Source organism: Pangasianodon hypophthalmus, chromosome 19 (genome assembly GCF_027358585.1).
Source record: "Pangasianodon hypophthalmus isolate fPanHyp1 chromosome 19, fPanHyp1.pri, whole genome shotgun sequence".
Lineage (NCBI taxonomy): Eukaryota > Metazoa > Chordata > Actinopteri > Siluriformes > Pangasiidae > Pangasianodon > Pangasianodon hypophthalmus.
This window is the reverse complement of record NC_069728.1, coordinates 1,705,699-1,729,217: the sequence shown is the minus strand read 5'-3', so window position 1 is coordinate 1,729,217 and position 23,519 is coordinate 1,705,699. Positions and strand designations below refer to the sequence as shown.

Below are 23,519 nucleotides of genomic sequence, written 5' to 3'. Positions count from 1 at the left end.
CACACACTCACAGAGCACTTTATTAGGAACACTATACTAATACTGATTAGGGCCTCACTTTGGTCTTAAAACAGCCTCAATTCTTCGTGGCATGGATTTCACAAGATGTTGGAAACATTCCTTTGAGATTCTGGTCCACGTTGACATGACTGTATCACACAATTCCTGCAGATTTTTCAGATGCGAATCTCCTGTTCTACCACGTCCCAAAGGTGTTCTACTGGATTCAGATCCAGTGATTGAGAAGGCCACTGAAGAACACTGAACTCATTGTCATGTTCATGAAACCAGTTTGAGACGACTCCTGCTTTGTGACATGGTGCATTATCATGCTGGAAGTAGCCATTAGAAGAAATTAAATTGTGGCCATGAAGGGATGCACATGGTCAGAAAACATTCCCCACACCATTACACCACCTCCACCAGCCTGGACTGTGGACACAAGGCAGGTTGGGTCCATGGATTCATGTCGTTGGCACCAAATTCTGTAACTACCATCTGTTTGTCTCAGCAGAAAATGAGATTCATCAGACCAGGCTACGTTTTTCCAGTCTTCAACTGTCCAGTTTTGGCTGATTAGATAATTGCATGAATGAGTAGGTGTACAGGTGTTCCTAATAAAGTGCTTATTGAGTGTATATACACCCACACATTTTATATATATATATATATATATATACATAAAGTCAAAGTTTCAAGATGTTAAGTACCAAAACAATTTAGTGACTATTAATGCATGCTATATTGTATATTACTTACTAACAGTATATTTTGATGCTTGTGTTCATAACTGTTTCTCACAGCGAGCTCAGAGAATTTTGGCAAGGGGGCGTTATACTCCGCAACTCTTTGAGAACACTTTATGTACTGTAATATTGTCACTAGCTGAAATGTGTGTAAACGTGCAAAAATTGTTTTATCTACCAATTAAAATCCATATGTATTGCAAAAATTATTAAAAAATTATCTTATGGGAGATTTACACTTGATGTACACTATATAGCCAAAGGTTTGTGGACACCTGACCATCATGTGTTTTTTCCCCAAACTGTTACCACAAAGATGGAAGCACACAATTGTATAGAATGTCTTTGTTTTCTGTATCATTGCAGCTTCCCTTCACTGGAACTAAGAGGCCCGAACCTGTTCCTGCATGACAATGCCCCTGTGCACAAAGCGAGCTCCATGAAGACATGGTGTGTGAAGGTTGGAGTGGAAGAACTCGAGTGTCCTGCACAGAGCCCTGACCTCAACCCCACTGAACACCTTTGGGATGAACTGGAACACCGACTGAACCCCAGGCCTCCTTGCTTGCCATCAAATTACAGCAGTGTAGTTAGAAAAAGTCTGTCTAACCTTTGAGTAAACATCTTCCAAAGAACCAGGGCACTGAAATATGACCACATATCCTAGAACTGAAATTGAAACAATGAAAAACTCAGAGGAAATCGGGGAGGACTGTCTGTCTTCCCCACAGTTAAAGAGCAAAAGTACCATCATAAATACAACATACTCAAATATAGTCCAGTGTTTATTTAAGTTTTGAAGTGTTGCTGACGTGTCATGACATTTGAAAACAAAAGAATTTGCAATTGATCAATATCACTTTTAAAAAGTCATGCAGTGAATGAGCAGGTTTACTCAAATAGTTTATCATCTTCCAATTTTAAACCTTTTCTGCTTTGCAACAACAATGAGAAGTGAAATTAGCATATTTTCCTTTTTTATAACAATTATGCTATTTATTAATATAAATTTTTTGTCATAAAATTAAAGAACATAAAATGAAAATGAGCCTTGTATATGTACCAAGCTGGAAGCTTAGTAATAAAACTTCATTAGTACACTCCTACAAATATACACAATTCAAAGTGCAAACAAAAGCCAAAATTAAATCTATTAAGTATCTATTAAGTATAAGCCAAACACACAGATCAATAAAAACGTCTAAGAATTCAAATCAAGAGTAGATTGAACACAAACCTGACATGGTTTCCTGAGAGCTTTAATGATTACAGTTTAAGGATTTTATGGTGCAGCTGAAATATGTGTGGGGGTGGTGTTCCTCAAGGTTCAGTACTTGGCCCATGCTGTTTTTCAATCAAACTGTTTTTCTCAAATTCTACTCCAGATTTCATACATTGCTACTCCAATTTCTGACGAAGAACAAAGAGATAAAATGTGTCCAACAAAAAGGGCTAACAACAGAAAAACCATGACAAAAGGTGTTCTGATATCAGTAGGCATCTGGAGTCAAGCAGAGCCCATGAGGACTCCAACAGAGGGTGAAGCGTGATTGTTGGTAGGGGCAGAGTGATAGAATGATTCAGCATCAGTTTCATTGACCCGCAGGATTGGTGGGATACTGGAGGACTTGATGTGAAGGATCCTGGTGTCCATGACTTCACAGTCAATCTGCATCATCACCTCAAACTCCTTGTCCTTTATCACACTTTCTGTAATGAGAAACAAATGAACATTTGAACCACACCTGATGTTCATTTACATCCTTGCATCTGTACTTCTGGAAAAGCACTGTGACTCTCCAGCTGTAAGATTTTCAGGACATGGAACCCATCCTGCGAGTGGTGGAGGTTAAGGACACCATCCTTAGACACACAGCCAAAGATGAGTCACATGTTGGCTTTAATCTTACCCCTGCAATGAACCCAACACACAAACAGATGACTCTTAAATGAGTCGAGCTCACGTCCACTGAGAATAGGGTCTGGGGTGATCAATGAAGAGGGTTTGCACCTCCTATTCTTTAAAAAGTTCCAAATCATTACAAACATTCTACAGTAGACAGTCAGTATTAAAATACCACACACACAGCTTTCCCATTGCCATGTATACTTAGTACAATTGTGTGTGTTCTGATGATGCATTCATTGTAGGGGTCTTCAATGCAAAGCTCTAATTACAAAATGTTATGGGCCATTGTGCACCAGTAATTAAAGGGAGTCGACGCTGGAGAACTTGTCTAGGTGTCTTCCCCACCATAACTTTTTGCCCTTTTTATTTATTTATTTGTTTATTTATTTATAAAAAAAAAAAAAAAAAAACACTTCAAAAAAAAAAACCACTGTCCAAAGCCACTAGCTGGTACTAGAATTTTTGATGGCACATGGCTGATTTTGACACAATGATTTGCTATGGGAACTGTGATGGAAGTAACAAGAACACACACATGCACAAACCCAGCATTCAGCATAGTAAATTCATCCAGTTTACTGCAGACATGTTTTATAAGAAAGCCTGGGATTCTTTTCTTTAGTATTTCTTTAGCACCTATTTCGTGTGGGAAAAAGTCTTATCCTTGGTATTCCCCTTGGGCTGCAGGGTGTGCACACTTATGCAATCAGGTTATTGTATCTTTTTCTTCCCCAAACTATATCTATAAAAAAAAAAAAAAGAGAGAGAAACAAAAAGATCTGACATGACTTATGTTGCATGTTTTACATCACATTTATATTGGTTTACATATTTATATTTGTTTACATGTTCTGTGGTCAAGAATATTCACAGATCAGCTTATGTATTAAAAATTGACTCTGAAATCTTGTTGGCAGGTTTTTGAAATGTACTGTGTTTATTTAACAGTGTGCGGTACATGTAATCAGCACTGTTTAAAAGGAGTTAAACATCACAACAGCAGTGCAGAACAGTAAAAAGCATTGTCACTTACATCAGACACTGTACAGTACATGGAGCAAAAGCTTCACAGAAGAGATTTAAAAAAAAAAACACAAAAAAAACATGGTGTTTACTACAACACAAGATACCTACACACTGAATGTCAAATATTCAAATATTTAGAGATTCCGTTATTGTACACTGTAAAGATATAATGCATGAAACACTCCCCTATGGAAACCTAGTGGCCCGAGTTGTAAAACACAATACTGATATTTTGCAATAGTGTTGGCCCTCAGTCTGTCCATTTCACCAGGCTTCTGATATGATGGCACTGATATCGCATCATATCACAAGTAATATAATCAATTTTACACTATTACTTTATACACTAAAGAGATATTTAAAAAATATAACGGACCATGCTTTTGGTAGTTAAATCTAGCCCTACATAGTTAGTCCCTATGGCCAGTATTTAGATACACTAAGTGCTACCAAAATATTATGCTGTGTACACACTAACATGCACTCACTCTGTTTCAGAACACATAAGAGAGAAGTGGACTCACTCTGTAAAACATATGGCTTTTGTACTGGCACATAAAACTGTAGGGAACCTGGTTCATGGTTACACTAGCAGACAGAAAACAAAATACATCAGAACAAGTAATCAAAAATACTTTAACCATACATCAGGATAAACATCAGATATGCACAAGTTTAGATATTAGTATACATTTTGTAGTGTTTGTGATATAAAAAAAATGATGAACACAACAGCAATAAATATACGTAGTACAAGTAAAGGAAAAGAGGGTCATATCAGACAATATTTCTGAAGGACCTCAAATAATATTAAAACCTACTAAAACTGCTTTCACAGCTGCAAAGGCTATAATAAAAAATTGTGAATTCCTGCCCCTCGGCTCTCAACCATACCCTCTGTGCTCAATAAAAAGAAAGGAGCTAATTAGGCATAATGTGTACAGAGTGCAATTATGACTGAAAGGTCAAACTGCTTTATTACACAGTCCAGTTATTGATAATGGCAGTTTCTGAGTAGCTTGACTTTGGCCCCATATGTGCTGTGATGAAGGAGTGAAACACCACTTGAAATGGCTGTACAACCAAATGTGCAAACATTTTTTTTTTTTTTTTTTTTTTTAAACATTTAGACTCAAACTGAACTGCACATTGACAACCAAGAACAATAGAACAGCTGAAAACAGTCCATGTCTGACAAAAGATGAACTAATGTCCAAATCTGGGCCTACAGCCTAACTATGCAAACTATTATACTACTAAGTGCTAGCAGAATTTATTTCTCATTTATTTAAATGTAAAGGTGACACTTTGTTCAGTGAGTGCCACTAATTCTCTTTGCTAAAGTCAAACTTTCCTCCCCGATGCCAGCTAGTCAGTTCAATTTCCCCTTAGTGTAATGAGCTCAGCCAAAGGAAGCACTACATGATGGTGATGTAAACTTCACCAGAACTCTGCAGCACTGCATCCGCAATTCTCATCTACACACAAATACTGACATGCAGATGCATGACTCGTCTGAATATGAGCATATATTAAAACTTTAAATATGTGAACCCACACCCCTGAATACACAAGATCCAATGAAGAGTTAAAATCCTCACCACACAGGTGACAAAACCTGGAACACCACTGCCAACCAAGCAAAACACTGCAATGATTGTTTTCTTTTCCAACATGTAAGAATAGTTTCCCTCCTTAGTTGAATGTTTTAAGGGTGAGTCACAGAAGAAAGCAAGGAGTGTTGGGATTGGAAAGAAGTTGGGATACCCCAGGATTCAGAGGAGCCCATGCCTCCACAATGATGGCAGAGGCTGCTCTTTGAAAATCCTTAGGCTCCACCAGCAGTAAATGGATGGCACACTGCTGGAAAGAAGGGAGGTTGGAGAGCCCTTCCTCTCTCCTGTACTTTGGTTTGTGCCACCTCTCTACTTGGCACTTTCCAGCTCTAGCGCTTGATCACCACTTGTTCGTAGGCACCAGCACCAACCCTGCAATACATAAAAAGGAAACATCAGAACTGAATGTCTTGAATGATGTCTGAAAGCAGGGCTAATGTAAGATATAAGACGCATTCAATAGAACTGCTGACAAAAGACTACACTTCCTGTTCTCATACAGAGTATATAAAAAGTCTACACAACCCTGTTAAAATTGCATGAATGAAACCAAGATAAATAATTTCAGATCTTTTTCCACCTTTAATGTGATATAGCAACCAACAAAATTCATGAGAAAAACAAACACATGAATTTTAAGAAAAAAGAAAAATAAATAACATGCAACAAACTGGTTAAGGGATCTGCAGGAATGTCTGGCAAGTACTGGTCACTCCCTGCATGTGACAACAATCTCTCCTATTCTTCACATGTCTGGGCTATGAGGTGGGCTGACGGAATCCAAAACATACCATCACTCCAAGCCATGTGGCAAAATGTGTTAAGGTCCAATGAGACCAAGGTACAACTTTCTGGGCACAATTCTAAAGGTTTTTTTTTTTTTGCACAAAAACAAGACAGCTTATCACCTAAAGAACACTATACCTACAGTGAAGCATGGTGGTGGCAGCATCATGCTATGGGGCTGCTTCTCTTCCACTGGGACTAGGGCTCTAGTCAAATCCAAATACCAATCTATTTTGGCACAAAACCTGAAGGCCTCTGCTAGACAGATGAAGATGAAGAGAAATTTCACCTTCCGGCACAATAGTCATTACCAAAGCACAAATCCAAGGCAACAAAGTAATGGCTTCACAAGATCAACATTCTGAGTCAGAGCTACCGGTTACCAATGAAACCAGGTTACTGTAATTATTTTTCTTTTTCTTTTCCTAAAAAATTCTATTTATTTTTCACTTGAATTTTGTTTGTTGCTATATAACACATTAAAGTTGGAAAATGGTGGATCTGACATGATTTATCTTTGTTTAATGTTTTTACTTCACGAAAACCTGTAAATTTAACAGGGGTGTGTACACTTTTATATCCACTGTAACTGCTTTTCACATAATGAAGAATAGAGAACCTTACAATATCTTTTATCTTAATTTAGCTTAGAGAAATCCCTTTGACTGATGGTGTCCCATTTAGAGTATATTCACATTTTAGTTCCTCTGCTGATATTTGAAAAACTTTACTACTGATTTCTATATTTTTTACCTGGCAGGTAGATGATGGCTGCCAAGTGCTGTGCTTCCTCCAGGACCCACAAATAAACGAAGACCCTCCTCTGAAACACATTATTAAATGTTAATGCTTTTCTTCAGCACTAAAGAGGTCTGATGTAGCAGAACCCAACAGGCTGGTCAGAGAAAGTAATTGCTAAGGTTACCTTCAGTGCTAGAGTCAAAAATGCCAGGAGTGAAGTCTTGGCTCTGCAGGATTTTCTCCACCACATCATCAGCATCAACCCTAGTTGCGTCCACCCGCTTCAGCTGAGATTCCATCGAGTCCTGCTTCATCGGGTGCCTGCAGGGCCGGAACACAATCAACTATGACTTTACAAAACCACCAATACTAGACTGGGCTTTGTATGGCTTAGGAAAGGAACAGACATGCTTTCAAAATGATATTCAAGTGGCATCAACAGAAAACAAGCTGTAGTCTTGACACTGAAATTGGATTTTTTTTATTTACTTACTCAATGCTGATTTATCAATAAAGAGCTTTTACTTTGTAATGTCTGGGTCAAAATGACACATTTTTATCTTAAATTAAATGCCTGCACGAATGGGAGCTTCTGTCATACTCCTAATTTGCTCATAGGTTCCTGTTTACACAACTGCATTTTTTGACTATATAATATATAGGTATAGAAGATTTTTTTTTTTTTTTTTTTTTATAATTTCACTATCCAAAGTCACCCAGATGAGGATGAGTCTCAGGGAGATTTTCCTTGCGACTGTATACGTGTGTGTCAGGTCCATAAGTATATGGACATACCTCGGTACACAACCACAATGGATTTGAAATTCCAAAGATTGTATCACTGTACGAATACACTTATATATATGTGAAGTGAAGTGACTTGTGGCCAGGTATGGTGACCCATTTAACCCATCCAAGTGCGCACACACACAGTACTGAACCCATCCAAGTAGTTAACCCATCCAAGTGCACACACACACACACACACACACACACACACACACACACACACACACACACACACACACCGTGAACACACACCCCACCGTGAACACACACCCCACCGTGAACACACACCGGTGGGGTGTGTGTTCACGGTGTGTGTGTGTTCACTACTGTGTGTGTGCGCACTTGGATGGGTTAAATGCAGAGCACAAATTCCGAGTATGGGTCACCATACTTGGCCACAAGTCACTTCACTTCACATATATATAAGTGTATTCGTACAGTGATACAATCTTTGGAATTTTGCCTCTGTACACCATCACAATGGATTTGAATCCATTGGTTTAATTTTTTACATCACAAAAACCTGCCATTTTAACAGGCGTGTGTAGTGTGTATGTACAGTTGTGCTCATAAGTTTACATACCCTGGCAGACTTTATGGTTTCTTGGCCATTTTTCAGAGAATATGAATGATAACACAAAAACTTTTCTTTCACTCATGGTTAGTGTTGGCTGAAGCCATTTATTATCAATCAACTGTGTTTACTCTTTTCAAATCATAATGACCACAGAAACTACCCAAATGACCCTGATCAAAAGTTTACATACCCCAGTTCTTAATATCATGTATTGCCCCCTTTAACATCAATGACAGCTTGAAGTCTTTTGTGGTAGTTGTGGATGAGGCTCTTTATCTTCTCCGATGGTAAAGCTGCCCATTCTTCTTGGCAAAAAGCCTCCAGTTCCTGTAAATTCTTGGGCTGTCTTGCATGAACTGCACGTTTGAGATCTCCCCAGAGTGGCTCAATGATATTGAGGTCAGGAGACTGAGATGGCCACTCCAGAACCTTCAATTTATTCTGCTGTAGCCAATGACAGGTCGACTTGGCCTTGTGTTTCGGATCATTGTCATGTTGGAATGTCCAAGTACGTCCCATGCGCAGCTTCCAGGCTGATGGGTGCAAATTTTCCTCCAGTATTTTTTGATAACATACTGCATTCATCTTGCCATCAATTTTGACCAAATTTCCTGTGCCTTTGTAGCTCACACATCCCCAAAACATCAGCGATCCACCTCCGTGTTTCACAGTAGGAATGGTGTACCTTTCATCATAGGCCTTGTTGACTCCTCTCCAAATGTAGCGTTTATGGTTGGGGCCAAAAAGTTCAATTTTGGTCTCATCACTCCAAATGACTTTGTGCCAGAAGGTTTGAGGCTTGTCTCTGTGCTGTTTGGCGTATTGTAAGCGGGATACTTTGTGGCATTTGCGTAGTAATGGCTTTCTTCTGGCGACTCGACCAGGCAGCCCATCTTTCTTCAAGTGCCTCCTTATTGTGCACCTTGAAACAGCCACACCACATTTTTTCAGAGAGTCCTGTATTTCACCTGAAGTAATTTGTGGGTTTTTCTTTGCATCCCAAACAATTTTCCTGGCAGTTGTGGCCGAAATTTTAGTTGGTCTACCTGACGGTGTTTTGGTTTCAACAGAACCCCTAATTTTCCACTTCTCAATTAGAGTTTGAACACTGCTGATTGGCATTCTCAATTCCTTGGATATCTTTTTATATCCCTTTCCTGTTTTATACAGTTCAACTACCTTTTCCCGCAGATCCTTTGACAATTCTTTTGCTTTCCCCATGACTCAGAATTCAGAAACATCAGTGCAGCATTGGATGAAAGATGCAAGGGTCTGTCAGGAGTCCAGAAACTCATTGACCTTTTATACACACACACTAATTGCAAGCAAACAGGACACAGGTGAGGATGGCTACCTTTAATAGCCATTCAAACCCATTTGTGGCAACTTGTTTGCGCATGTTATCAGGCCAAAATCACCAGTTGATTGACATTAAATGGCTTCAGCCAACACTAACCGTTTTTGTGTTATCATTCATATTCTCTGAAAAATGGCCAGGAAACCATAAATTCTGCTAGGGTATGTAAACTTATGAGCACAACTGTGTGTATATATATATATATATAAAAATTAAGTGAAAAACAATCAAACATTTTAGGGAAAAAAAAGAAAAAAACGTACAATAACCTGGTTGCATAAGTGTGCACACCCCTAAATTAATCCATTGTTGAAGCATCTTTTGATTTTATTACACCACTCAGTCTTTTTGGCTAAGAGTCTATCAGCGTGGCACATCTTGACTTGGCAATATTTTCTCACTCTTTCCTGCAAAAACATTCTAGATCCATCAAATTGTGAGAGCATCTCCTGTGCACAGCTCATTTCAGGTCACGCTACAGATTTTTAGTTAAATTCAGGTCTGGGCTCTGGTCATTCAAAAACATTGATCTTTGGTTAAGCCATTCCTTTGTTGATTTGGATGTATGCTTTGGGTCACTGTCGTGCTAAAAGGGGAAACTCCTTTTGATCTTCAGCTTACTAGCAGACACCTGAATGTTTTGCACTAAAATCTGCTGGTATTTGTAGCTATTCATGATTCCCTCCACCTTGATAAAAGCACCAGTTCTGGCTGAAGAAAAGCAGCCCTAAAGCATGATGCTGCCACCACCATGCTTCACGATGGCTATGGTGTCCTTTTGGTGATGTGCTTTTTTTTTTTTTTTTTTTTTTTTGCTTTGCACCACTATTATAACTTTTGGAATTGGTCTCATCAGACCATAACACATTTTGCCACATGGTTTGGAGTGATTTATTTGAGCTTGGATGTTTTTTGTGAGAAAGGGCTTCTGTCTAGCTGCCCTACCCCATAGTCCAGACATGTGAAGAATATGAGAGATTGTTGTCACATGCAGAGAGTCATCAGTACTTGTCAGATATTCCTGCAGCTCCTTTAATTTTACCATAGGTCTCTTCGCAGCCTCCCTGGTAAGTTTTTGTCCTGTCCTTTTATAAATTTTTGAGGGACGTCCGGTTCTTGGTGATGTCACTGTGGTGCTGCATTTTCTCCACTTGTTGATGATGGCCTTTACGGTATTCCATGGTACATCTAATGTTTTGGAAATTCTTTGTACCCCTCTACTGATCGATACCTTTCAACAGTGGGACCCTGTACAGGCTTTGTAAGCTCTTTGCAGACCATGGCTTCAGAAGTCAAAGAAGAAAATCGTAAAGAAACAGCTGGTCTTTATTTGGGGTTAATCAGAATAATTTCATTGATGACAGCTGTATGATAATTACTTTTGAACATGAGATTGAATGTGATTGGTTCATTCTGAACACAACCACATCCCCAATTATGAGAGATTGCACACTTATGCAACCATTTTCCCTATTTTCCCTAAAATATTTCTGATTGTTTTTCCACTTAATTTTTATACATTGTTAACATTGAGGGGGGAAAAAGTTCTGAAATGATTTATCTTGGTTTCAATTTTTACATCACAAAAACCTGTGTGTGTGTGAGTATATATATATATATATATATATATATATATATACACACACATACATACATTTTCCACTTTATTAGGAACACCTGCTCATTCATGCAGTTATCCAGTCAGTCAATAATCTGGCAGCAGCACAATGCATAAAATCATGCAAATACAGTTCAAGAGCTTCAGTTAATGTTTACATCAAACAGCAGAATGAGGAAAAATTGTGATCTCTCTGACTTTAACCGTGGCATGGTTGTTGGTACCAGATGGGCTCAGAGTTTACACAGAATGGTGTGAAAAAAAAAAAAAACATCCTGTGAGCAGAGGGTCTGCAGACTGAAACACCTTGTAGATGAGAGAGATCAGAGGAGAATGAGCAGACTGGTCTGAGCTGACAGGAAGTCTATAGTAACTCACACAAGCACTCTTTACAACCGTGGTGAGCAGAAAAGCATCTCAGAATGCAGAACACATCAAACCTTGAGATGGATGAGCTACAACGGCAGAAAACCACATCAAGGTTCCATTCCAATCGGCCAAGAACAAGAATCTGAGGCTATCAAGGGCACGTACTGACTGAATCTGGACAGTTGAAGATTGGAAAAATAGCAGGTGATTTTTTTTTTTTTTTTTTTAACTTCAACTGTTCTGTTTGTTCTTGGCTGACAGGAGTGGAACCCAGTGTGGTCTTCTGCTGTTGTTCTTATCAACCTCTAGCAGCTTGCGAAGGGCTTCCTGATTACCAGCTAAGTTAAATCAGTTGTGCTGTTCAAATAATATACTATATCGTGTAACTATTTCATGTGGCGGCATATTATTGTCTGACCTGCTGGAAGTTCGGTCTGGTGTAGCAGGGTTTACTGACAGGGTGCTACAGGCTCCAAGGGCAGCAGCAGCAGGCACTATGGAGCTCGGGCTCTCCTCACTGGGCTCAGGGATGCTAGCAATGCCTGTGGATGCGCTACCAACTGATGTGTTCCTCTTATGGGTGAACTCTGTTAGGCTGGAGGAGCGAGAGTGACCAGTGCTGTAGCCTGGAAAGAGAGAGGACACACGGACACACCCACACCCACACACCTTTACAAACCTTCATATTCTCAAACGTTGTTCGTTGAAACATGTGAGACATACCTGTAAAATTCACCTGAACACCAAGCACAGTTAGAACAGCTCAGGTGAGCAATGAACAGAAATACTCTCTAATGACATTATTGACCATGTACATTTAATTTCAATCCAGTTTTCATTTGTTCAATCCATTTCTGTTTTTGAAATAAAAAGTTTTCTTTTTTTATTTTATTCCATTTTATTTCTGCAAAACAAACACAGATTGTTTCACATAAAACAAACATCCAAGTTCTGAATTCTCAGTTTTATCTAATTTTCCCATTTTAACACTTGGGAAATAGGAAAAACAATCTAAAAAAAAAAGCAGCTTTTTTAATACATGAGAATTTGAACAGCGAAGATGCAGTAAAAACAGCTAAAACATGTCATAAAAATGGCATGGCCTTACGGATGCCATAATTAAAAAAGTAACACCAATATGTCTGCAGATCTGTCTCAAATTGCTGTAGAGAAATACTTGACCATGAGCATCTGCATGTTTGCCAAGTCCAAAACTTGGCAAAGGAAGTAAAGGACAAGTGGATGACAACCTGCAGCAGGGTCGATAAAGGCAAGTAGGCAAGTAGCCAGGTCAAAAAATGCAATGCAGGCAGTGGTCAAATTTATTATTATTTTTTTTAAATGTATTTTTTTTTTAGTGCAGGATAAGAAAACTTTTTCAGATACAGTGGGTATAGAAAATAATCACATTTTGTTGCTTTGCAGCCTGAAATGAAGACGGGCACAATTTTTGTTTTATCCAGTCGTATTTATTCAGTGCAACTTATAACATCCAAGTGAAAAATACAACAGCAACAAGACAGCAGGTCAGAAAAAAAAATAAAAAAATAAAAAAAACAGAATCACCGAGTTGGATAAAGGATCACCCCCCCTCCTACAATGACTTGTAAACTCAATCAGGTGTAGCTAATCACCGTCTCAATGGCACACCAACCCATTTGACTTCCACCTGTGATCAACTGTGGTCATTTTGATTAGCTCCAAATAAAAGAGCTATTCCTGGGGCATTTCAGTCCTTGATAGTGCAACTGAAGCAAACAATCAACTATGGGTGGCAAGGTACTGTCAGAAGATCTCCAGGATAGACAGGCACAAGTCAGGAGGTGGATACAAAAAAAATTTCAAAAGTTTTATCAATCCCTAGAAGCACAATGAAGTCTATTATTAAGAAGTGGAAGGTGTTTGGTACAGCTGCGACCCTCCCTGTATCAGGACGTCACTCCAAACTGGATGGAAGAGCGAGGAGGAAACTGGTCAGAGGGGCTACCAAGAGGCCTACAGCAACTTTGAAGCAGTTGCAGGAATTTATGACAAAGAGTGGTCATTGTGTGCATGTGACAACAATATCACAAATTCTCCACAAATGTGGCTCGTATGGGAGGGTTGCAAGAAAAAAGCCACTCCTCAATAAAGGTCACATGCAGTCATGACTGAGCTTTGCCAAAACGCACCTTGAAGATTCTGAGGCCATGTCGAAAAAGGTGTTATGTTCAGATGAGACTAAAATCAAATTATTTGGCCTCAACACCAAACGATATGTCTGGCAGAAAGCCAATACAGCTCACCATCCAAATAACACCATTCCTACAGTAAAGCATGGAGGTGGTAATATCCTGTTGTGGGGGTGTTCTCTGCAGCAGGGATTGGAGCACTTGTCAGGATAGAAGGAAAAATGGATGGGGCAAAATATCATCAAATTCTTGAGGAAAACCTGCTGCCCTCTGCCAAAAAGTTGTCAATGGGAAGAAGGTTCACCTTCCAACATGACAATGACCCAAAGCACACAGCAAAATTGACCACACAGTGGTTAAAGGAGAAAAAGGTGAATGTCTTTGCATGGCCTAGTCAGAGCCCAGACTTAAACCCCATTGAAAATCTATGGAATGACTTGAAGACTGCAGTCCACCAACAGTCACCATCAAGTTTAACTGAACTTGAGCAGTTCTGCAAAGAGGAGTGGGCAAATATTGCAAAGTCTAAATGTGCAAAGTTGGTAGAGATGTATTCCAACAGACTAAAGGCTGTAATTAAAGCAAAAGGTGGTTCGACAAAATACTGACACAAGGGGGTGATCCTTTATCCAACTCAGTGATTCTGTTTTTTTTATTTTTTTATTCTGACCTGTTGCTGTTATATCTTTCACTTGGATGTTATAAGTTGGACTGAGTAAATACAGCTGGATAAAACAAAAATTGTGTTCGTCTTCATTTCAGGCTGCAAGGCAACAAATGTGCTTATTTTGAAGGGGGGTGATTCTTTTCTATACCCACTCTATCTCACTGTATCTCTCATTTATTTAACTCTCATCATTCATCTCTCATCTCTCAATTAAGAAAATGTTCCACTTCCTCTACAAAATTGTGCACACAACTTCAAACGTCATCTCTGAAAGGGTCTATAGAATTATGAATCTATGCGGCGTGAGTTTAGAGACTGCTGCGTCTTTGTTTTCACAGAGATGTGGCTCAGCGACAGAGTTACGGACGCCACCATTCAGCTAGACGGGCTAGCCTCGTTTCGTGCCGACAGAAACACAGCTCTTTGCGGTAAGGCTCACGGCGGTGGCTTGTGTGTTTACATCAACATGGAATGGTGCAAGAACTCTGTGCTAATTTCTAGTTACTGCTCATCGCTGGTGGCTGTTAGATGCAGACCATTTTATTTACCACGGGAATTCACCACTAGTGCTCCCTAAATTCCATCAGCATGTGGACTTTGCAACAAGAGGGAAGAACGTGCTGGACCTTGTTTACACAAACATCCCTGGCGCGTACCGGGCAGAGCCCCGGCCCCACCTCGACTACTCAGCTCACATCTCTGTTATGCTAATCCCAGCATACAGACTGCTAGTCAGACGCTCCAAACCGGTTATGAAGCAGGTGAAAACCTGGCCAGCAGGAGCCATCTCTGCTCTTCAGGACTGTTTTGAACACACTGACTGGCACATGTTCAGGGAAGGGGCAACTGACGGCGACTTCACCAACTTGGAGGAATATGCGACATCAGTGACCAGCTATATCAGCAAGTGCATTGATGATGTCACTGTCTCCAAGACCATCACCACACGCTCCAACCAGAAGCTGTGGATGACTGCAGAGGTGCGTGCGCTACTGAGGACCAGAGACTCCAACTTCAGAGCAGGCGACATGGCAGCCCTAAGAACAGCGAGGGCCAAACTGTCCCGGGCCATCAGAGAGGCAAAGTGCACACATGCTCAGAGAATCCACAGCCACTTCAAGGCCAGCGGCACATGTGGCAGGGCATCCAGGCCATCACCAACTACAGGACAACATCACCTGCCTGTGACAGTAATGCCTCCCTCCCAGATGCGCTGAACGACTTCTACGCTCGGTTCGAGGAACAGAATGGCGTGATGGCGAGGAAGACCACCCCTCCTCACAATGCACTTACACCCATCATCATGAAGTGCTTTAAGAGGCTCGTCATGAGGCACATCAAGAGCCTGCTCCCCCCTCACTGGACCCCCTGCAATTCACTTACTGCCTTGCCACCACCCTCCATCTGGCCCTCACCCACCTGGACAATAAAGACACACATGTTCGAATGCTGTTCACAGACTTCAGTTCAGCATTCAACACAATCATTCCTCAGCACCTGACTGGAAAGCTGAACCTGCTGGGCCTGAACACCTCCCTCTGCAACTGGATCCTGGACTTCCTGACTGGGAGATCTCAGTCAGTCTGGATCGGGAACAGCATCTCCAACACCACCACACTGAGCACTGGGGCCCCACAGGGCTGTGTGCTCAGTCCATTGCTGTTCACTCTGCTGACTCACGACTGTGAAGCAATGCACAGATCGAATCACATCATCAAGTTCGCCGATGACACGACAGTGGTGGGTCTCATCAGCAAGAACGACGAGTCAGCATACAGAGAGGATGTGCAGCGGCTAACGGACTGGTGCAGAGCCAACAACCTGTCTGTGAACATGGACAAAACTAAAGAGATGGTTGTTGACTTCAGAAGAGCACAGAGACCACTCTCCACTGAACATTGGCGGCTCCTCCGTGGAGATCGTCAAGAGCACCAAATTTCTTGGTGTTCACCTGGTGGAGAACCTCACCTGGTCGCTCAACACCAGTTCCATAATGAAGAAAGCCCAGCAGCGCCTGTACTTTCTGAGAAGACTGAGGAAAGCACATCTCCCACCCCCGATCCTCACCATGTTCTACAGAGGGACTATCGAGAGCACCCTGAGCAGCTGCATCACTGCCTGGTTTGGGAATTGCACCGTCTCGGATCGCGAGACCCTGCAGCAGATAATGAGGACAGCTGAGAAGATCATCGGGGTCACTCTTCCCTCCATCATGGACATTTACACCTCACGCTGCATCAGCAAAGCCTCCAGCATTCTGGATGACCCCACACACCCCTCTCACACACTCTTCACCCTTCTGCCGTCTGGTAAACGGTACCGAAGCATTCGGGCCTCACGACCAGATTGTGCAATAGTTTCTTCCCCCATGCCATCAGACTCCTCAATACTCAGAAACTGGACTGAAGGAACACACAAACATATATACACACAACTGAGCATCCTCCATCCTCTCTGCAATTTTTTTGCAAGTTTTTGCAAGTTTACGCTGCTACAATACTCATTATATTATACTATACATAGGCTGCTACTCTTATGTTTACACTTATGTTTACATTATTTCAGCTACTTGTACTCTTGTACTCTTTGCACTATTGTCACTAGGTTCACTTTTAAACAAAACTGTGTGCTGGTCCGCGCTGCACTGGGACTTACTGTGCCCATTGTCTGTCCCAGTAGTCATTGTACTGTCTTGTACTGTCTTGTGCTGTCTGTACATGTTTGCACTTGTGCACTTTATGTATAATTTATGTAGTCCCTTGTAGTTCTGTGTTGTTCTGTGTCGTCTTATGTAGCACCTTGGTCCTGGAGAAACATTGTTTCGTTTCACTATGTAGTTGTATATGGCTGAAATGACAAACTCCACTTGAACTTGAACTTCAAAGGAGTATACTTTGTTCTGTATAATGAAATGAAAATTTTGATCATGGTATAAGATGAGAGGTATACTATATGGCCAAAAGTTAGTGGAGACCTGACCAATGCACCCATAAGAGGCTCTTCCCCAAATTGTTGCTAAAAATTTGGAAGCACACAAATTTAGAGAATTTAAAATAAAAAAAAAAGTAACCTAAGTTTGGAAACACTTTTTTTTTCGACCACTGCATACAGCTATTAAAGCAATGATATTGTGTACTTTTAAATTTACCTTATTTATCGACTTGGCTACTGTCACATCTAGGAGATTGTCATCCACTCGTCCTTTCCTTCTCAAGTTTTAGTCTCGGCAAGCCTGCAAGCTCTTATGACCGATCATTTCTGTATGTTATAAGCCCAACTAGCAGGCATATTGGTGTGTCATTTCATCATCAAACATTTTAACTATGACATCCCTATATGGCTCCAATGGTGGCATTTTTCCAGCATCCTTCAGCGATTTTCCCCTACATCATGCCTGTTCAAATCCTCATCTCCCCCTTCTGGTATGCTTTGGAAAACAGGAAATGGAAATTGATATAAAGCTGAAAATGAAAAATTCAGGATTTGGATGCTTGTTTTAAATGAAACAACCTGTGTTTATTTTATGGATCTAAAATGGAGAAAAAACTAACTTTTTCCTTTTTTTTTTTTTTTTTGCTTCAGTCGATGTCAATTATTGACACCCTTTAAGGGAATGGCCAAAAATATAGTATGAAATAAATGTTATAGTCTGTGGTCCACTCAAACAACTGGAGAAACTACTTGCACTTTTTAAAAATAGCATTGTCTCTCAAAAAATGTGGCAATACTATTGCCACCCAAAGAGAATATCCAAATGTATCAGTCTCTTGAAACTGTATTGTTCCTATGAACATTTCAAATTTCTCTGGGGTATAAACATGAGATCACATACATGTAAAATCCATCACGATGAGGAAAAACCTTCAACACAAAAAGAGGTTGATGGACGTTGCCTTGCCCAAGTCAGATAATGGTGAAAACACAATTTTGCATACACCCAGTTTTTATTATTATTGTTTTTTGGAAATGAATCATTGGAGCTTCCCCTATCACACGGTATATCATTTTTCTGCACAGACTGTACTTTTGCATACTGTTGCAATAAAAGTCTTGACCCTTCTAGGGATAAAAAAGCTGTTTTCTGTCCAAAAGGAAAAAAAGAGCAAACTTTTTTTTTTAATTGAAAACAAAGTCAAAATAGTAGCAAGAGATTTTTTTGAAACATAAATATGATGATCAAGGCCTTTGGCACCTTTACGTCCAATATAAAGCATACAGCTAAATGTAATAAGAGACTATTTAGACTTTGTTCTGCAGGTGCAAACAATGAATAATAGGAATTCTCACTAGTCTATAGGTCTTTTTTGTAAGGACTGGACTGCTGTTTACAGAAAAAAACAGGTCTGGTAGATTGAATTTTATCAGAGTCCTTAAAAGTGAAGTCTTTAAAAGTCTCTCCACTACAACACATTTAGATGTCTACAAAACGCAGTCCCTGGTTGTAGCTTCACCAAGCTTCCTCGGTCATCACACCACTGACTACGATGTATGATGAAATTAGTGGACTGCATACAAGGAAAAGGCCTAAACCCACTGTAATATAAGGTGGACTATTGAAGGCTGGTTTTCCTGGAGCTCTTCACGGTATCATGAATTCTGGTAAGTAATTAAACTATACATGGGTATTAATGTTCATTTCCTCCATCTTAAGTATTTTTGTGATGCCAGGTCTAACTGAGTACACCAAGCCAAGCCTGTGCATTTGTAGCTAAATGCTTTCCAGACTTCAGCAGCCAATAGCCTAAAACCCACGTTAGGTGGTGTTTACATCAGTGTCATTCAAGAGGTAATAAGAAAGAAGAAATGACTATTGATTTTGTTAAAAAAAAAAAAAACAAAACAGAAAAGCGTCTTCCTCCATACACATTCACATCTCTAAATGCAAGCATGGGGTGCTCTTACTTTTTTAAAAATTGCTTAACTTAATACTACATTATTCTGCATTCTACATTATACACTATTCTGCACTTATAGGCAAATTTCAGGAAAGAGGTTGCTTCATTTCTGCTCTTTCACAGCTAGCTGATGCTAAAGTGCGAAATAGATCTAATCTAATCTGAAACATTCAAATAGAGAGAGAGTGCTCTCTCTCCCCAGTAAGCACCAGAGCAGGCTGTGTTATCAAATCAACTGTATAATCAGGAACATCTGCTCTGGTCTCACCACCTGCTGTTTAAGTGCATGAAATTTCAGAACAGCATTAGTGATGACAGAAGCAGAGACATCATGAGGACAGACAAGACACACAAACCACATTTAGCAGGAAAGACTAATCTCACATTTACACACATAAAGATACATATTAACATATTAGTCCCACAGCATCTTCTAAGTGTAAATAAGGTTAGGAGGCAAGAGGTAAGATAAAAACCAACACACATTTAAATAGAGGTTCAAAATCATCGACTCAATTCCAGAAATCAGTCAGTAGAAAGAACAGAAACAGGACAGAGCACCTACCTGATACTTTAGACTGCTGACTAGCATAGCTGGAGGTTCGGGAATGACCACACACACCCAGCTCCTCTGGCAGAGAGCCACACTTGCCTGTGGTTTCTGTAGACAAAAAAGACTTTTATTAGACAAAGAAATAATTGACGCTATGGCAGTATTTAACACACATCCATACTGTTATTGTGATGCTAAATTCCTTTCAGTGACATTCCACCTGGAAGGTTTACTAGTGTTAAACAGAAGTAATGAGAGAGAAGGAATGACTATAAATTTTGTTAGTGAAAAAAAAACAAACAAAACAAAACAGAAAAGCCTCTTCCTCCAAACACATTCACATCTCTAAATGCAAGCATGAGGTGCCTCTCTTCCTCTTAATGCTTATTTTTTTTAAAAATTGCTTAACTTAATATTTATAATACACTATTCTGCATTCTACATTATACACTACTCTGCACTTTTAGGCAAATTTCAGGGAAGAAGTTGCTTTATTTCTGCTCTTTTACAGCTGGCTGATGCTAAAGGGAGAAATGGATCTAATCTAATCTGAAACATACCGAGAGAGAGTGCTCTCTCTCCCCAGTAAGCACCAGAGCAGGCTATGTTATCAAATCAACAGGACAGTCTACATTAGACTGATCTATAATGTGAGTAGTCCCTTGTGGGAGAAGAGCCTAATCACTGGAGCAAACACATAACACATGCCCCCATATATTTCTTGTTAATCACACTCAGTCAGAACATTAACTGAATATGTATTTTTCACTGTCTTAAAAACATTTCATAAAGGCTTATGTTTGAAATTTGTAACACAAATGTAAATAATTTGTTGAAAAAAAATGTCAATGTATCAAGAAAAAAAATCGTAATATTTTGACAATAATGTACGACAGGAAACTAATACTATGACAAACTGGTACATAATCAGCAAAGTTTGTGTGTTAAATTGAGGGACATTGACAATTTGTTGTCTCTTTTGTTGAAAGAGAAATCGCAGGCAGCGGTCACCTTCAAGCCTATGGATGGTTATGCCTGCAGTGTAACAGGCTCACTCAGGCACAGTGGCATAATGCTATGAGTGGAGCATTTCAGAGCAATAAAAATAAAGAAATATTTTACAAATAAACAAATATTTAATATTCTGATGCATTAGTACTACATCATTGGGCCTATTAGCGAAAGAAATCACTGTGCCAGAAATTGTGTTTATTTAAAAGAAGAAAAAAAAGAAAAGAAAATCACACAAATTTGTGAAATTTTCTTTTTTGTTGAAGGAGAAATCGCAGGCAGTGGTCACATTAAGGTTATCGATGGTTACATCTGCAGCGTAACAGATAACTGCCACACACTCACCATATCAACAATTATATATTTTTCTTTGTTAAACAACATATTTTAATTCCATTTATTATTATTAAGCTTAGATTAGCCTATGTGAATGCGCTGTTACTACAGAAACCATATTGTATGAGAACTAGCACATTAATGTAAACTTTCCATCTACTGTATGTTAAAGTTGCAAATATTGTCAGAGCTGTGCTGTTAAAATTAATCAACACTTTCGGATTTGAGAATTTAACAAAATTTTGCAAAATGCTTTCCTGTGTCTCTGCTGTGTAATTCCATGTGTGATATTTCATAGTATTATTGTCACAAAATAGTACACAAAAAAATAAACCCACATAAGAGAATGCGGGTCAAAATTTTTTACTGGTAGTGTATAAAGTTTGGGATTTATTTAGAATAAACAATGTACAATGCTGACACTGCTACTTTAGTAGACCTGTAATATCTCAAGTATCAGTAATGACGTTCTGCATGATTGCAGACATACTGCCGCTTATTTCCCACTTTCAAAAATGCTGCACAAGTGGCTGCACTGATTAATTCAAAGCCCCGGGGGAAAAAAAGCTATTCAATTCAGAGAACTTTACTCAGCCTTTCATGCAAAACAATTTCATTCAGCTAGACTGTAGGCTGAATGTAGTGGAGGCGTCTAAATGACTAAATACTGATAAGAATTAAAGGGCTCAAGTGTAGTTTTAGTGGTCACTTTCACTTCCTACAGCTTGTAGCTGATATGTGCAGCACACATAACTGGTTTGGCTCATGTGTGTCCTATATAAAGCTCTGTGGGAGCTCAATAACACATTAAAGCATGTGGTTTTCCAAAGGATTCAGAAAGGAAAAGTCACAGACTAAAAAAGGGAGACAGAGCACAAAAAGAGCGGGACATATATGCCTTTTAACATCCTTAGTAGAGCTGCAGAATGTGGCAGGCATTTGAAAACAAAACATTCTCTTCAGATAAAGCAACGAGTAATCAATGGCAGTGTGTTCAGTACTAGTCCCCTTTTGGAGATATAATGCCAAAACTCCACAAACGCATAAAGTAGGTTTTGTAATGCTAGGGGTCTTAGGAGTAAATATTATATTAAATAAAAATATTATTAAATATTGCTGTTGTTTTCCTTGTGATCTTCCCTCTTTTCTCAGTTTCAAAATGCCTTGATTTTCTCCCATAGACAGCTCTTATGTCTTCATGTTGATTTATCCTTTTTAACAGCAAAGGCAGTTTTCACAGCTGAAACCCAGGGCTCAAACTAAGAACAGACATTCAGAACTATTCATAGTTTAAACAATCAATCTAACAAGACACACCTAGGCAACAAGAAACAGTTGTCAGTTAGAGCCCTTCAGTTTTTGAACATTTTATTGTGTTATAGATTTAATTTTAAATGGCACTGACTTACCATTCTAGTGGGAAGGGTGAGCATACATTTCTTGACACAGGTTTTCAAAGTCAGGACAGTCTGAAGTGTGTTTGAAAGGGCTACATCTCATTTAAGCCGTTACTTTCAGCTTCAACTGATACTTGGATTTAATCCAGCTTCACAGACATTGGAACTTCCAGGAAATATCTAGAAAATATCTCTGTACTCTGTTTCTGCAGTGTAACAAAACTCAGTGTACCAAAATTTCATAATAATTAAATGTTAAGTAAATTAAAAGCATATTTTAGTGTTTGTTTTCTTGTCTTCTGTTGTTCCACTGAGTCAGAGTCACTCAATGTTGTTAAGGAATTAGCGGAGGCAGATGGACAGAAGTTCATCCATTATTATTGCTAAACCACTTTGCTGGTGCAGCGTGTCAGGATAGTCTGCATACCATTGTTTGTTTGACTCCCAGTAACAGTAGCACCCAAATCAATCCGTGTGTCAGCATTCAGTACCTGGGCAGTATAACTCTGGATGTAGTGCATCATCTGTCATTTGCACTCTTTTGGCCAGACCTTCAGGATCTGACACACAATAGAGGAAAATGTTCTGGACCTAGTCTTCAGTCAAACTTGCTCAGCTGTAGACGTCAAATGTTACCCAACTCCACTTTTCAGATCATCACTTTGTATCCTTCACTCTCGCTCTCCCTGCCCGGCTCACCACCAACTATTCATACCTCTCCCCCACTTGCGGCACTCTCTCACATTCCTATCTAGATTCCAGTATCCTAACACCCATGCTACTTCCTCACTCCTTTTCCTCTCTACTACTTCAATCAACCTCTAATACTTCCCTCTCTTTACTTTAGTCATCCATTGACCTCATCGTCTAGGACCTAGAATGTCTTCTTGCCCTGCTCCTTGGCTGTTAGATGTGCTTTACAGCAATTGGAGTGCAATGTGTGACCGCTGCTAAG

General features: G+C 39.6%; 1 protein-coding gene across 1 annotated transcript in view; it reads right to left on the bottom strand.

The window, feature by feature from the left end:
- Positions 1 to 3,548: 3,548 nt before the first annotated feature.
- fam102bb (family with sequence similarity 102 member Bb) overlaps positions 3,549 to 23,519 on the bottom strand; it is a 40,319-nt gene continuing 20,348 nt past the window's right edge. Inside the window, exons 7-11 of the mRNA XM_026928048.3 lie at positions 19,833 to 19,928; positions 11,953 to 12,160; positions 7,009 to 7,145; positions 6,837 to 6,906; positions 3,549 to 5,669 (exon numbers count right to left, since the gene is read on the bottom strand). Of these exons, the coding sequence (XP_026783849.1) occupies positions 5,627 to 5,669; positions 6,837 to 6,906; positions 7,009 to 7,145; positions 11,953 to 12,160; positions 19,833 to 19,928 (554 nt within the window). The 3' untranslated portion in view covers positions 3,549 to 5,626. The remainder of the gene's footprint in view (positions 5,670 to 6,836; positions 6,907 to 7,008; positions 7,146 to 11,952; positions 12,161 to 19,832; positions 19,929 to 23,519) is intronic.